The 17,445-nt window shown below is 34.8% G+C and overlaps 1 protein-coding gene across 5 annotated transcripts in view; it reads right to left on the bottom strand.

The window, feature by feature from the left end:
- The window catches only part of FBXL17 (F-box and leucine rich repeat protein 17), a 335,309-nt gene that overhangs the window by 241,180 nt on the left and 76,684 nt on the right, over positions 1–17,445 (bottom strand). For all 5 annotated transcript variants that reach the window (XR_007505105.1, XM_049795631.1, XM_049795632.1 and 2 more), the window contains exon 5: positions 8,218–8,325. Coding sequence is in view for 4 of the 5 variants with exons in the window: in XM_049795631.1 (XP_049651588.1) it covers positions 8,218–8,325 (108 nt within the window). In the remaining variant the exon portion in view is untranslated. The remainder of the gene's footprint in view (positions 1–8,217; positions 8,326–17,445) is intronic.

The raw sequence follows: 17,445 nt of genomic DNA, 5'->3' as shown, positions 1-17,445 counted from the left end.
AACAAAAGCTGGAGTCATGGAACAATACGATTAAGATTTATGCATTGATTAAACTGATTTATTACTATTGTTAATCATTGTAATGTCCTTCAAAAGCAAACAAAACCCTCTTAACTACTTTTATGAGCTATGGATTCAGAGAAGAAAATTTTTATAGATTTCTGCAGTATCCTTAAACAACGGATCAGTTTAGTCATAATAACCCCCAAGTGCTGTTTGCTTTTTAAGCTGTCTGAAATAATCTCTGTTATGCTCTGGAAAAATAATTGCATTAGGTAATACTGACACTTTAATTAAATTTACCTTCCCTGTAAGAAAGAAAAAATAATCCTATTCAGTGATTTAAGTCACTAAGGATTTGATTAAGTAAAGGCATACAACTGAGATCTTATAATTGGTCCACTTCAGTAGTTAATTATTAAGCCAATGTATTTAAGGAAAAAACAAAAAAGAGGGGTGGACAGAAAAGATAAAAACAAAAGGAAAAAAAGAGGACTTCAAATGTAGGTAGTCTTCTACAGAAACTGGCGTTCTTGTGTTTTGTTCCAGGAGCTTTTAACATTCTCCAAACTAAAGCTGAAGATAAACCACATACTGCTTCCAAAAATTCTGCAAAACAAGCATAAAGTTAAGGAACCTGACCTCTGAGAAACAACTGCAGGGTATTGTCTAGAAGAAGTAGGACAATAATATTCCTGTTATTAGGATACTACCACAGGTGCACTGTGGAGGTGCTTGTTGTAATCCCGCTGAACTTCTGATAATCCTACTTGCCTATTAGGGAGAAAAGCACATAATGATTGACACTGTGTTGGTAAAATGGACAGATTTTACAAGCTCTGCCTCTCTGCATTTCATACATACTGCTCTAGCAGTAAGTTCAAAAGACATACCTTCTATGCACTCAAAAAAAGCTCACAATTATTTCTTCTGCATAAATTAAAAGAAGGGGAATAGCTTCATACAGCTATTCATATTAGATACTTCAGCCTTTATACTATGTTGGCAATAACATGGCCAATGCCTATGACATAGGAAATAAACCTACTGGACAATTCAACAATGTGTATGTTCTATGACAGTAAACAAATATTTACCAGGAGACATCAAAGACATGTAGAAAATCTTCCCATTAAAAAAAAAACCAACAAAAAAACAACCCAAAACCAGAATTCTTAACTGTTTCTTTCACAAAAACAGTCTTCTTATGAGCAGGTGACAATACTGGTGATACTTTTGTCATTATTATTACTCACAGAGTAAAAAACATAAATTTACACTAAGGATAAAACAATGCACAGAGGTAAGTTAGACACTTTTTAAAGAAGCACTAACATGGCTTCAAATTAGTTAAGAGGTAACAGTACAGTACCTCACTGAGGGAATGATGAATGCAGCAGAAAAAAATTGTGATTTCCCAGGAAAAAAAAGACTTTCGCTTTGCATGTGTAGACTCAAAAACTAAACTGAATTCCTAGTATTCCTATTGTCCAAATCAATAGGGTTTCCAAGTTAGATTTTAACCTTTACCATCACAAGAGAATGATCATTCCCTCATTGTTTCTTTCATTCATACTCATAATGGTCTACCATTATATTCAATATACAGTAACTCAACCATCACTTGCCTTTTTTACTGTCACATTCATTCATTTTGAACAGCCTACCTGACACCTGACCTACTTGGTAGGTTAATTCTTTTTATCAGGCACAACGTACTCGATCCATAAAACTTCACTGTCTTAGAATTTTGAAGAAACTGCTTCAGATTGATGCAAACTCCTCAGGAATAATTCGATCTATACAACCTCACTATTGCCATTTCAGATGAGTGAACGACTTTCAAGAGCTGAAGAACTGGATACACTTTCCCTTAAGTAATGGACCTTCTGTCGTGATTTTGTATTAATCTGAACATAACAGGTGAAAAGAATACCCCTTTGCCTATTTAAATTTGAGGTATCAACATCTTATTACAGGTAAGAGAATTGTTACAAATGTATATGTAACCATTTTTCATTAAAAAAATGGGATGGATACTTTAATGACAAATGTCCCATTTTATATCTTATATGGAAAAGCAACTGTAAGGGGTTAATGATACAATGCTGAATTCTTTATTAATCACTAATATTATAAAAAAATGGCAAGAAAAGTTACCTAAGTTTATATTCTACCTCTAACACTCACATCTAAAAGCAGTATGATATAAAAAACATTAACAAATTAGCATTTTTCCACAGGAAAAGGATATTCTGTGACTTAAATACACAATCTTAGGACACCAGTATGAATAAAGTTCTTCCTTTTTTCTTTTTCAATCAAAACCAATTTTCTTCATGCAGCAATACCATTTTATTGAGCAATTTCAGGGCCATTCTTCTACAGATATTCACACTTTTGTTCAACTCTTAGTTTTATAGCTCTACAAAGAATGTTTAGCATGAGCAGAATTTAAACTTTGAACTCAGCTCCAGCAGACAAAAATGTTTTAACTGGAGAAGGAATATTTAATGTGACAATAAAACAGACAATGCCAATAGCAGGCAGATGCCTTAAAAATATGAAATAGAAAATAAAAGAAATAAGAGAAAGCAAGAACAGTTGAAGTAATTTTCAGTGCTACATATATACACAACCTTGCTGAAATTACTGAATACTGACTCAGTATTAAAATTGTATGAGACAGTGTAATAATAGCATTTAAGTTTCAGAGAAAGTCTAGTTAGATGAATGACATTAGAAGGGAACAGAATATGTTGGTCCCTTTCTCTCAGTCCCACTAACAGAGAATTGACAGACTGTTATGTAAAGGTTTTGTGAAGAGATTGCCTGTTAAAACGTACTGAAAGGGAATTGTTCTACTGTGAATGACAGATGCAAAAGAACCACTTAGATTACAAAATGGTTTTGGGCAAAGTAATTCTGAAAAACCAAGCTTGAGTTCTTTTTAAAGGATATTAAAATTAAAAAATTAAACACTATTATTTTTAAGAAATTACCTACTACTTTTGGATCTCAAATATTTTGAATTATGATAAAATAATTTTTGTTTAATAATTTGTTGACTGGTTTAAATGAAATCTTATGGAGGTTGATGTATTTAAAGATTCAGAGATTATCATACTATTTGTGTGCCTGAATGTTATGCAGTTTGTAAGACTTCTGTCTTGATTAATGGAACTTGTAATATTAAAGTATGTGCAACCCTAATCAAGAAGATAGAGCATTTGAAAACTATCATAACCGAGAGAGAGAGAGAGAGAGAATGAATATGCCTGTTTTGAGACTGTTCAAGTTTAGGATAAATTTCATATACTTTAGATGATAAAAAATTACTATTACCTTTGGGATCACAGGTAATTTTTCAGTGTGGGTGTATCAACTCCTGTGAATATTTAGCTGTTACTGTAGGGGACTACTAATATATTATAATATTATGATAATATAACATTATTTTTTGGTTGGTTGGTTTTTTTTTTCCCCCCTACACTTCCACAATTCCTGTAGAGATATGCTTCCTTGAAAATCATAGAATAGAATGGGATCATAGAAACATTTAAGTTGGAAAAGACCTTTAAGATTAAGTCCAACTGTAAACCTAACAGTGCCAAGTCCACCACTAAACAATTCACATAAGATCAATCCTCTTCAGAAATAAAGCCAAATTATTTCTGAAGGAAAGTGTTCATCAGGTCTTAATGAGCTTTAAATTCACATCTTTCACTAATTAAGCTTAATTTTCTTGAACCTCTCTGCGTATACATGCCTTCAGGGAATAAACTGCTCTCTGATTTAAGCCCCCAAAAGCAAATGTATGATCACAGGAAATTAAAAATAGCAACCTACAAAAATTGTAAATCACATTCCTTTTATTATTATGTCAATAGAATCTATAAACTATTTTTTTAAAACTCACATACGTTAATTTTTACTTAAGAGCTGAAGTAACTGAACTACATTATTGAGATAAACTGTGTTCCTGAAACAGTATTCATACATGGTTTCAAGAATTGGAAAATGATTGAATAGTTAATGGAGGAAACTATTTTCCCATAGACTGATTTAATGTTCTGCACATTCACAACTTTTAATTTCATTTCTTGAAGTTAAATATTGCAGAACATTGAGCTTCCATTGCTCAAATAAGAAGTACACGTTCAAAACCTGTGTTTTAAGCACAGAGACTTAATTTGCATTACTTACAAAAAACAAGAGAAAGTTTTGTTTAGAAGAGTGTAGGTATTTGTAAAAAAAACATGCCTGAGGAAAAAAGGGAGTTGAAAAATATATGTTAATTAAGGAAACAAATTTATTCAATAGATTCCTTTGTTTTGTAATGTACGACACGAAACACAATAGGAAAGTGAATGACATCTGTATTCAAGCTGCTACTCCTTCCAAGATGACAGCTAATAATTATTTGGTGTTTGATTTTTTGCATGCATACTTTTACAAGTTATGCTACAAAAATAAATATATTGCCCTCCTTTCAAAAATTAAGACCCACTGTAGAGACCCACTTGCACATACATAAAACCTGCACATATAGTATCCATGCTACAAGACTGATTTCAAGTTTATAAACTTTAAAAGTTGATGTTAAATTACATTATCACTGATTCATAGTTTACTCTCTCTGTTATTTACTCTCAAGTACCTCCAATCAACTGTTGGGTTTGGGTTTTTTTTAAAGTTTCACACACCCACAGAGCACTGAAACCCTTTCAACCATGCATCAGTCTTCTTTGCAATGCATTTTTTACTTCACTGCAACCTGAAAGAAACTGCAGTTGGGTACAACTACCAAATTCTTTAAAACGATGGAAAGAATTTCTTAGGAGGTACTCAGTTAACTTAATTCAACAAAATGGTCAGCTTCAGTTTGGTAAGATGTAAAAAGGTTCTCTTACACAGTCTATGGCACTCCATCATTTAAAATTTCAAGCCAATCATCACAAAGAATGTGCCAGAATCACTGTTCAAAAATCCTTACTTAATGACTTTTTCCTATCATTGGAAGACTAACATTTAAAAGGACCCTTTGTATGTACATACAGTACCTCTGATCTTGCCCAATAATCATTATTTACTTTAGGTGCATTTTTTTGTAGTTTATAACAACTTCAAGGATAAAAGGCACTAGTGTGACAACATGGTTTTGCTCAAGAAGCAAACTGATTTTGAACATCACTATGTTCAGTAGAAAAATAATGAAAATAAACCCTGAATGTTTTTTCTTTTTCTAAAATATACAATATTTTCACTCCATATCCCACAATTCACTATTAAAAAGGCTCTGTGGCTCAGCTGCAACATAATTCAGAATTTTCAAGTACCAGTATTTTTAAGGAGAGCTAACATTACTAGGGGAAAAATACAGTAATAAGAAAGCACTCTATTTTTATACATCCATCAGCCTCAAAGCAATTTTACAACAGAGGCCAATGCTGTTATCTCCAGTTTGCACACAGGAAGCAGGACAGAAGGGAACTAGGTCTGCACAGTCTTGTGGGACACACTCACAGGCCACATAGAGCAAAGAACAGATTCCACATTCTCTAAGAACATGGGACTGGAATTATTACTAAGCACTTATGAAGTACTAGTTAAGAACTGAACACAAGAAATACACTGACCATAAGAAATACAGGATGGTTAGAACAAAAAAAAGTCATCAACAGATGAGTTCTGGAAAAAGACAGATGCAGCAGTTAAATATCATGTTACTGCTCCCCAGTTATTTGTTTTAACTCCCTGCTGCAGCTTATTTCCTCGAAAGAACTGTAGAAATGGAACATGTGTCTGTGCTAGCTGCTTCAGTGCAATTCAGAGTTTTAGTGAAAATTGCCTGCTGTACTATGAGGAAGTAACACCTGCCAGAGGAGCCAGGTAGAAACGCTACTGAAGTCACTGCAGCAAGATTAATCAGGTATCACTTGTCAATAGCTTCAGAGTAAAAAAGCCTGAAGTCCAATACAGTTTCCCAGTCACTGTATGAGTGGGAAAATCTTTTAATCGCTCTTTTTCCCCTCAATATATATGGCATCATCCTACTTGCCTATATTACATGCATGTATACCTCAGCTTAAAGTAGCAATAGATGTAAAAAAATACCTTGTTATTTCACGCAGGAAGTCACTCATATGTGAAAGAATACTTAGCAAACATTACAGAAGACATCATATCAGAGAATCATAGAATAGTTTGGGTTGGAAGGGACCTTAAAGACCATCTAGTTCCAGTCCCCCTGCCACGAGCAGGGGCATCTTCAACTAGATCAGGTTGCTCAGAGCTCCATTCAACCTGACCTTCAATGCTTCCAGGGACAGGGCATACACAGCCTCTCTAGGCAACCTGTTCCAGTGCTTCACCACCCTCCTCATAAAAATCTTCTTCCTCATATCTAGTCTGAAACTATCCTCTTTCAGTTTAAAACCACTACCCCTTGTCCTATTGCTACAGGCCCTACTGAAAAGTCTGTCCCCATCTTTCTTATAAGCCCCCTTTCAGTATTGAAAGGATACAATAAGGTCTCCGCAGAGCCTTCTCTTCTCCAGGCTAAACAACCCGTAATGTTCACTGTTATCACATCACTATCTTTGCAGTATTAATAGCCTACAGAAAGTTTTTATAGATGGAGGGGAGGAAACTGGAATGCCCAAGTCTCAAGTCCCAATGAAAAGCACATAAACCAATTACTTATCCCATATGACTTTTTTCAAGTTTGTGACAAAGCAACCTCCTAGATATTTTCTGAAGGACTATGTACAACAGTGTCACTCCTATGTAAATCAGGATTTCTAATAATTTATTATTATTAAACCATATGAAAATCAGAACTAAATGTTAATAAGAAAATTCAAGATCTTGACTTTTCTTTAATCGAATAAAGGGGATTATAAAGTCACTTGGTTGAAGGATAAGATTTCTATTAAATACTCAGTTAATCTAGGCCAGAATAATGCAGTAACCAAAGCATGCACCTGAAAAGCAATCTGTGTGAGAGTTTCCCACAAAGCCTTGGACTACATAACCTGCCCTATATCAGGCTTCTAAATTATACACCTCCGACATTTATATTGTGTATATAAATACAACCTATAGTTATACATATATAGTTTTCATAGCACATGAAAATTATTGTATTATTTCTCTCTCCTGCAGGTGTATGCCCCTTTTATACATCACTTCAATACACACAGAGTCCTTTCCAAATTGCATCCTTTGAGGTGCTATAACTTTATCATGCAAATTAATTTCTCTGGCTTATTTCTTTTTGCAAGTTTTCCAAAATGTATTCAATTCTTCTGTATCTGAGCTGCCCTAAACTGATGAAAATATTTTACAGAAAACCTGAATGGTTCTGTACAAGAGGACTGCAGAGTTCCATCAAAAAAACTGTATTTTCTTAAGGCGCGTTCTGTTTTCATTAAATATGCTCTCCACTTGCTACTTCAAGATGTCTTTAGCCATTTTTATGTTCAACAGAAATTTTCATATTCAATACCCATTTCTACAGTCATCTTTACCAGTTATAATATGTTCCATTTTCCCATTTGAACTTTTTTTTAAGTTCTTAGCTATAAATACTTATTTATCTATTCCAAATGCAAGTTTCCTGTGTTCTTCCTTATGTTTGCACGATCCTTGAATATACTTGCAGTTACGAATTTTAATTAATATGCTGTTTGTCCACCTCAACCAAGTCAATTCATTTTATTGAATTCTTCCATTATTTTCTACAGGTTCACTCAATTTAGTTTACCCATACATCACTGCTCTTACATAAAAGACAAACAATAGAGTGACAGATAGCTTTTACTTCCTATCTGTGTTAAAATACACAGACAGATATAAACAAAATGTATGTGCATAGGGGATATACTGTTGCAGTAAGGGGTCTGTCTAAATCTCTTGCACTAAGAACTTTGCAATTCCAATTATGAAGTTTTGTTTGCAATGGAATCTGGTATAACTAGGCATTTTAAAGATATTTCTGAGAAAAAGTATCATCCCTTAAATATAGTTTTGCTACAGTGTTTTAACACAGGGAAATCTGAATGCGTCTCCTCAAATAACGCAAAGTTCATTGATCCCGAAATGTTTCTATCCATGACAGTATTATTCATCATATGTATAAACTTATACTGGCTGATACCTATGGCTTGGCAATAGTCACACTAATGACTAGCTAAAAGTAGTTACAATACTTACTTTGGTGAGGTGGATGACTCCTTTTGATGTAACAGAGCAGCCCATAAAACCAACATATTGCAGCTCAGGACAATGTTCAGCAAAAGCCCTCACTGACCGATCTGTAACCTGCAGAAAAAAATATACAGGTAATAGTTGAATAGGTGCTATGAGCACATACGTAATACTGTCTAAAAAGTTTCTCTGCAACATTGGCAAGCTGCTTATTAATACTTTTATTATTATTATTATCGCTAACATCATTTATTTCAAGAGTTTGAGAGAAAACATCAGGTACCTACACACCTCTACACATATGCATGAAAAGGAAGGAAAAAGATCATCTTTGGCAAAGGGGGATCATCCTCTTGGAGGAGGAGAAGAAACGGAAGAAAAGAGAGAACAATGGCAACAAATTCAAATAGTACTGTCATCCTGTTTAACTGCAAATAACCCAAGAAACCATTCTATCCACTATTCCCATAAACTGTATACAGACATGAAAATACTAACAAATTTATGTTATTGCCATCCTGCAGACACATGCTATACCCATCATTAACTGCAGAGAATTTGAATTGTGTGATATCTTAAGTTTATATTCCTTTTCTAAGCATTTTTACTAAAACAAAGCAATGGATGATTTTAACTTAAAGATAATATTACATCTGTTTCCCACATCAGACTTGTATCTCATGGTAATATACCATTCTGTCAGTTATCAGTTGAATTGAGATGTTACTTAGTTTATTATTGCAATTTATTTATTTCTACAACTATTTTTTCTTTATAATTAAGTTTTTCTAATAAAATTTCATGATTACATAATTACAAAACACAATCCATTGCATAATGTAATGCTTTGTAGGTAGACTGTTTAAAAAGGACAACATTTTGTGAACTTTGTGAAGAATATAATATTGACGTGGGTACAATTAAGAAACCTGCATATCTTCCTTTACAGAAGTTTTTGGGTTTTTTCCTGAGAAGTATATATTCTCAATGCAAGTGACAATAATGCAAAACTCTGCAGTGATTTTGGGATAAAATCTGTATTTTCCAGCCAAACTGCTCAGGAATGTGTCTCTAAGTCTGGAATCATAAATTCTGAATGCCAACGACATTCTACGTTTGTAAGAATGTCTTGTTGTTACCACAGAACTCAGAAGCAATACAAGTTTTGAAATATCTAGTCCACAACTGAGTCTCAGGTGAATACATACATAGGAACATTATTCCTGATGTGCTATGGATCACCTTTATCCACAGTTCCAACTTGCCTGACTAACATGTCACTTAACTGCACGCTGGCAGCATATGGTGATCTTGGTGAAGACTCTGGCAAAATTATTTTTGATACTATAACCCAGAGATAAGGGAGCCCAACAAGATTATAGGTACACCAACACTAACAAGCTATATTGGTTTGGGGTTACTGAATATGGTTATAGGTCTAATGCAGCTTTCTCAAAGCAAGAATTTCTCAGTGAGCAAAAATTTTTTATTGTTGCACATCTGCGAAATAAAAGGCAAGCCTTTTGGGATTATGTGTGTAGAAGCCAATAAATCTGAAAACAGGCCAAAAGGAAGGGAAAGAGGGTCAGCTAACACACTCAATCACAAATTTGGTAGGGACCATGTTGTATCTACATAGATACATGTCTCGGGTCTGCCTACTTGAACAAAAAAAATCCAGAGTAGTAAGAAATTTCATCTTTGATTCTCATCTGACATGATCTTACATTTTTATTATTGCTCATTCCTGTCAGCTGAGGACAGCCACACCAAGTATTTGCAAATTTTAAGATATTAACTACCAAAAACCTTTGACAAATACTATCAGACATCAAAGCCTTAAGGATTTGAACTATTTAGCATTCTACCAGAACCACAGTAGGGGAAAAAAAGAAGTTTATCTCTTCTGTAGAAGACCAACTAAACCCTCTGTTTCATCTAACAATCTAAGAAAAGGACCCTGATACAATCTCACCATTCTCTCTCTACAGAGGATTAGAGTATGATTCCCAGTGGCCGACAGGTTTGCCCTAGCTAGCAAGAAAATGTGGTAATGAAAAATCAATAGCATAAATCCAAAAATCACAAATTCATTACAGAGCTTAAAACTTTAAAATACAAATAATTTCTTACATATAGCTGTCATTTGGGTGCACGAAGACTTTAAAAAGTAAGATGCTTTGAATGCAAATAATAAAACTATCTTAAAATATATTCTGTTCATACTACAGAATTTTCTGTATTCTGAACAAAATTTGTGAAAAAATAGTTTTGGTAAAAGTTAGTAACAGTAGATTATGACAACATATATTAAATCATTTCTAGATTAGCAGTGAACCTTTTCAGTGCTCATTAGATATACAGCATCTATCTAGTCAGGAGAAGATTCATTACCTCTGTATGCCATGCAAATCTCATGATTTTCTAGGTAATGTGTCAAAAGTAGCGTGACCATACCTGAATATGCTTTACAATTTCTGTGACAGAAATAACCACATTAGACAAGGGTTTTGCTACTGCAAACAGCAATTTCTGTTCTTAAATCTTGACTTACGAATAAAATAGCAGTGCATTGAACCTGTTGCGGTCTTTAAGTTCAGTTCACCAACAGATCCAGTCCTTTGCTGTCAGCCAACAAAAATCCACCACCTGCAGAAGCTGACTTCAAGTTTTATTGGGAAACACTGTAAAAATTTTCTCAATCAGCACTGTAATCTCATAGTCAGCATTCTTTGCTATACCAGTGTCCAGGAATATATTACTTTTTCAGACCCTATGTCATTTATAGCAATTGATATTTTAATAACGTGACTCCCAACCAGACAGCCTGTAATGAGGGCCACTTGATATTCTGTTTGGTTAGCTATTCTCAACATATGACCACACTCTCCTGTGATTGTATTAGTTAGGAAGGAAAATATACATATATATTTCTATATATACATATACACACACACACTTGCAATTTCACAAGAATGGCTTCTCATAAAATGAATGCAAGATAACTATGTATAGAAATATCAGATCAAACCACCTGTAAACTAAGTATCTGATGAATGGGTAAAAAATAAAACTTATATAAGGTATTTTTGTCTCCTTTTTGCATGGGTGGGAAGGAGGAAGAGGAGGAGGAGGAGTAGTTTGGAATTTATTTATAAACATATAAGTAGCATTATACTCAAATACAATCACCCAGTTTTCAATTAGAATAATTGATAATTGAATCCTATGTGTCCTTATTTACATATAGCTCAAAAAAACATAATAAAACAAGGTTTGTATGCAGAAGTATTATTTTTCATTAGACCTATTTGTATAAGGTAGAAAAAAAGTAGGGAAGTTTCAGACAGATCTGAAAGCTAAATTTAAAGCTCAAGTAAGTTTCTGAGACTGTAAACAACTATTCTCCTGCTTAATTAGACTTTCTTCTATTTTACCATCTGCAGTGTCTAGCACAGATGGCTTGTATACATACTTGAACTTTTGTATTTAAACTCAAACATGCAGGCCAGCTTACTATTTCTACTACAAGTAGATGTCAGAAACATAACCTCTTTTATTGTAGGAATGTATTTTATGCTCCCAAGAGATGTCCGGTTCTGCAGAACGAATGAAAGATAAGTGACTGATGAAAGAAATGCATGGAAAATTAGCAATGGCATGTATGCAATGATTATGCAATCTTAACACTGTCTCTTCGTAATGCAATATATAACTTTATGTCACATTTTCCTCAAAGGCCTCTTCACCACTCAGGAGATGAAACAGGTGCATGAAATCTGTATTATAAATATGGCTTCTGCAAACTAACAAATATTTTAGAGTATAAACAACTGACATTCAGACATGCTATACAGACTAGACTAGCATAATCTAAAAACAGATTACCATAGAAAAAAATATCACAGTTCTACAGAAATGACCCTTGTCAACAAAGATACATAAATTCACACCCAACTATTTTATAGATCACAGTACTGTTCTTCCAAGAATCTTTAATAATTGTATTGTCTAGTCAACCTTCACTGACTTTCATTCATCCTGAATTGCTTGACGCTAGTCCTGCTTTGAAAAAGTAATACAAGATGATGACGACAGATTTATAAGTTATGCACTAAAGCACTGTGAATGGGAAATACGCTGGTCTGGAACTAATGGCACAGATTTTGCTCCTATTAAAAAGATCTATGATAAGTGAGATATGGTTTAATCATTTTCTTTTTATGTATTGCAGCCTCTTATATATGAATTCCAGTTCTGCATTGTTTTACAGAAATTAAATATTTTGACTATTCTGAATTAGATTCTGTAAGTATTAGTTTATTTTACATTCAATCCAGTAATTGAATGAGCAAAAAGGAACAGCTCTGAAGCAAAGATGATAATTCAAAAAGAAAGTTTGAGGTGCAACAATACAAGCCATAAATTCCAACTAAAAAGCCTCACAATTAATAAAAACTTACAGAAGCTTGAAAAGAAATAAAGGAAAAAGAGACAGGAACATAAATAGTAACTGACACAGGACGAACACCATGTTCTCTTACTTAAAAAGGTGCACTGCAATGTAAGTAGATTTTAATGTGCAATTTTTTCCCTGTAAAATACATAAATGTTTGCAAAATATGTAAAATATTTCTCAGAAGAAAGACACATAGCAGGATAAACTCTGCCAGAGTAAAATATGTTTCCATGTAAGTAGAGAGTCAGTCTGCCACGAATGTAACGTGTAAGTATCCACTGCAAAAATCAGCCCTAATGGTAGAAGAAACCCCCTTTCTTATCAATTGCTTACTCTACCTGTGTTGGTCAGACACCATCTTAACCATACGTATTTTGGGGCAGCACAGGAACAGGAGAAGGGTGAGGGAGAACTTCCTAAAATTCAGGTTTATGTTTGAAAACAGATAGGTTTAAAAAAAGCTCATCTGCTAATTCAGTCCAAAACTTTCTTGCCTTACCCATATTATTATATACTACAGACTGAGGCCCACATAAAACCCACTCAGAAATCTGCCCTGCATGAAGCATGTGGCCAGACCCTCCAATACTGTGTTTTATATCACATACTCAAACAACATACATCCTCCCTGGTCTGTTTTCCCTGCAATCCTTGCATGCCATAACTAACCATAAGGTGCAGTTAGGCTAACCTCAGGCAAATCTGTGGTTTACTCCTTTCTACCAAAACTCCTGAAATGCATTCATTTTACAAGATCCAGGCAAATCACACAGAGAGACCATTTATCCCGGACTAACTCAGCTCAACAGTTTATAGGTGAGCTCAGTTACATCCACAAGGATGCAATACATACACCAAAAAAAAACCCCAACAAAACTAAAGCAACAAGATTGCTCGTATACAGAAATATCTGTATCTACTGCAAACAAAGGCAGCCAGGCTACCACTATTCTATCAGCAGAAGAGACACTAAATATCATTAAATAAAAATAAATTTTAAAAAAAAAAATCGAAAATCACAGCAATGAAATAGTTTTGAGAGAAACTGCCTGACTACAGGTGTGTTTTTACATAGGTTCTTCCTGCTTAGCTTAAAATTTGCATTGCTACCTCTATACTAAAATTCTTGCCATGATGCAAGGTAAAAGTTGAATTTATTGCACTTTGCCAAAGGATGAAAATGGAAATAAAGGCTAGTCCTTGCAAAGAATATGCTCAGATGATCTCTCTTTGCCACACAGAGAGAGATGACATCGTTTCCTTTTGACTAACACTTTTAAAATTACTTTTTAACAGAGGGTCAAATAGAGATCACAATGTAACACTAGACATTAAATACTAGTAAATTTTACACTATTAAACTAAAACATACACTTACAAACATTTAAGATTGCTTATACCTTCCTAGTCCAATGAGTAAGAAATTACAAGCAAATTGTTTTATTTTAACCACTTCTGAATTCAAATATAAATTCAATTTAATTTTTAAATTAATTTCTACAGGAGGCTGCAATACTCAAAAGTATTTACTTACAGGTTTAATCCTAAGGTTCCACCAAATATGCCAGGGCAATCATTAGCATCAATTCGTATCCTTACTTTACCAATACAATTTATTAGAAATAGATTACACTATTTGATTGACCATGAATACAAAACCAACTCATTTTAAATTAAATGGGAATATGGCACAAACATATCTTGCAAACACACACAAATCATCATAAAGGGCTCTTTTGCTCTCCCTTTCCCAGAAATCAAAAGGCAGAAAAGGTGAAAAATGAAGTTTATATTTAAAAGATTTATTTCAAACTCAAACTGGAAAAGACTTTCCCTATTCAATAGTAATGATACATTGTCTGCTTTCCACAAATATCAACCTAAATGGTATTTGTCATAAAAGCTGTGACAAAGTAATTATTCTTGGAAAAGTTGCATTTAATTCATGACCCCATATTGCAGTTACAGAAGACTGAAAATAAAGCATGGATAATCTGTCATCATGCTCACGTTTTCAGGACACCCAAATTTCATTAGTGAACAGCAGCAAGCCAAGGCTCATCTTAACTAAGTGCCATAGAACAAACTATGTATTTCTTCACATTTAGTAACATATATGGATAAATGTAACTATTTGCTTAATCACAAAAAAAATTCAACAACTGTCAAGCTTTAACTTGCAGTAGTAAGGGAAGATTTAAGAAGTACTGCTAATTTCTCTGAGCACCTGTTTTGGGTTTGCGTGGCAGGGTCTTGGTAGCCGGGCAGGGGCTACAGCGGTGGCTCCTGTGAGAAGCTGCTAGAAGCTTCCCTGGCTCCAAGCAACACCCACCACTAGCAAAGACCAACCCAATCAGTGACAGTGGTAGCTGATTGCAGTGGAGAGGGGAGTGGGATGTGAGAGGACACCCTCTGCAGATACTGAGGTCAGTGAAGAAGGAGGGGAGGAGGTGTGCTGGAGCAGGGGATGCCCCTGCAGCCTGTGGTGAGACGGCAGGCTGTCCCCCCCCAGCCCATGGAGGGGAGCGGGGGCACAGATGCCCACCTGCAGCTCGGGGAGGACCCCACGCCGGAGCAGGGGGATGGATGCCTCCGAAGATGGCCGTGATTCCATGGGAAGGCCCCTGCTGGAGCAGCCTTTGCCTGAAGAACTGCAGCCCATGGGAAGCAGTTACATCGGAGAAGTTCACGGAGAACTGTCTCCCACAGGAGGAACCCCACGCTGGAGAAGGGGAAGAGTGAGGAGTCCTCCCCCTGAGGAGGAAGGAGCGACAGAGACAACACATGGTGAGCTGACCCCAACCCCCATTCCTCATCCCCCATACCCATGTGCCACTTGGCAGGGGGAGGAGGTGGAGAAAATCCAGAGTGGAGTTGAACCGGGAAGGAGGGAGGGGTGGGGGTGTTTTAAGATTTGGTTTTACTTCTCATTATCCTTGCTTTTATTTGATTGGTAGTAAATTAAATTGATTTTGGTTTTTACCCCCCAAGTTGAGCCTGTCTTTTGCCCATGACCATGTTCCCTCCCTGTCCTTGTCTTGACCCATGAGCTGACCTCATCAACTACATTCTGGTAAGATCAACTACTTTAAATTACCATAAATATATAAAAAAAAAACCACAAACCATTTTGCAGTATACTCAGTCAAATACACAACTTGAGGGAATCCTAATTTTATCAGGTATCCTTTTAGAATGCATTTGGATTTAGCACTTTTACCTTGTTTTTAAGAGGACTGAACAACTGGCTATAAAGAACAGTGTTCCTGTTTTATGTTGATAATAGTGCAAGTCTACACAAACTCTTCCTAATTCATCTAACATTTTTAGGCACAGAACTCAGTAGCTCAGTTAAGGGCAGTACAAAGTACTCCCTCCATTTCTGTGGCACACGGTATCACTGCTTAGTCTCACTCTGTTCTTGTTACTGATGATACAGGCATCAAAACAGATTAGTTCCCCTTCCTGTTTTGACCTATTTTATCCCCTGAATTAATACATTCTAAACAAAACAACACACCTGGAACACACTAAGTTTGAAATAATAAAGAACTATAGCCAACCACTATCTTCAAACTGGTTTAAATGTCAGGGTTAGAAAACAAATCTCAATTCTCAATATAAATTATCTGTGATTCCCATTAACTCACAATTTAATAAATACAGTTTGAATGTACTTATATTGAACAAGGCCATCAGCATACCCTAATTTATTTGTTATAAAATTGCAAACCCAATTCTTCAGCTTATAAGATACTGTCTTCCTACCAAAACACCAATTTTATTATCAAAATGTGTTTACTCTGGATTGGCAAAACACTGCTTCCAAAACAAAACTCTGCATCTTTCGTTAAACAGCATGTATACATAACCTGATAACTATTAAGATTTCAGAAAAATTTAAAAAATTATAAACTTATTTGCAGATAGTGCCATTGTATTACAAATTATGTAATGAGAATGACACATCAGGAATACTGTATATTCACAAAAAGTTATGGGAAAACTAAACATTGCTCAGCATATTTTTTAAAGAGAAAAATGCATAATAATTTCAAAAAATTGAAAATCAATATCCTGACTATCCTTTTTTATACATAATACTGCATCAAAAAGACTGATGTGTCCATATGCTAAGAAATACATATCAAGCATTTTCATTTAGTATCATTCTGAATACAAAGGAAGAAAAGTATTTCCATGTAACTACAAAATAGGTCCATGGTTTATTTGCCTAGCCACTTAAATTTTCCTCCTTGTGTAAAGACTGTATGAATCAAATACTCATCTTTTCTGTGACAGAAGACTTTGCTTTATGTCCCCTTTTAATGCCCCCACAGCTATACAAGCATATTTCCTACTCTGTATTACGAGTAGAAAAACAGCACAAAAACTCAGTTTATTCAACAGCTTTATCATTCACCCTAACTGAACAGATCTCATTCCCATTTAAAATCTTTTTGTAAAGAAATTAACTTCTATTTTCACTTCACCTATGCAATTTGACCTTACACATTCCTATTAAAAATACGTACTCTGGCACATTTATCTGTTTACCACAACTTCAAGGCTTCAAAAGGGCTGGAAGATTATTTTACAGTACACATTCATGTAACAACTGCTTTGTGCTCATACTCTTTCCCCTCTAAAAATGGGCACAGAAGAGCATTGATAATGGTCAGAAATACAGGAGGCCTTGTTCACACACAACCTTTCAACTACTTGTGTCAGTGTGCCTGCAAACTATTGAACACTGTTTGTCTACTTCCTTTTGT

Source organism: Accipiter gentilis, chromosome Z, assembly GCF_929443795.1.
Source record: "Accipiter gentilis chromosome Z, bAccGen1.1, whole genome shotgun sequence".
In the NCBI taxonomy this organism is placed as follows: domain Eukaryota; kingdom Metazoa; phylum Chordata; class Aves; order Accipitriformes; family Accipitridae; genus Astur; species Astur gentilis.
This window is presented reverse-complemented; position numbering and strand designations above follow the sequence as displayed.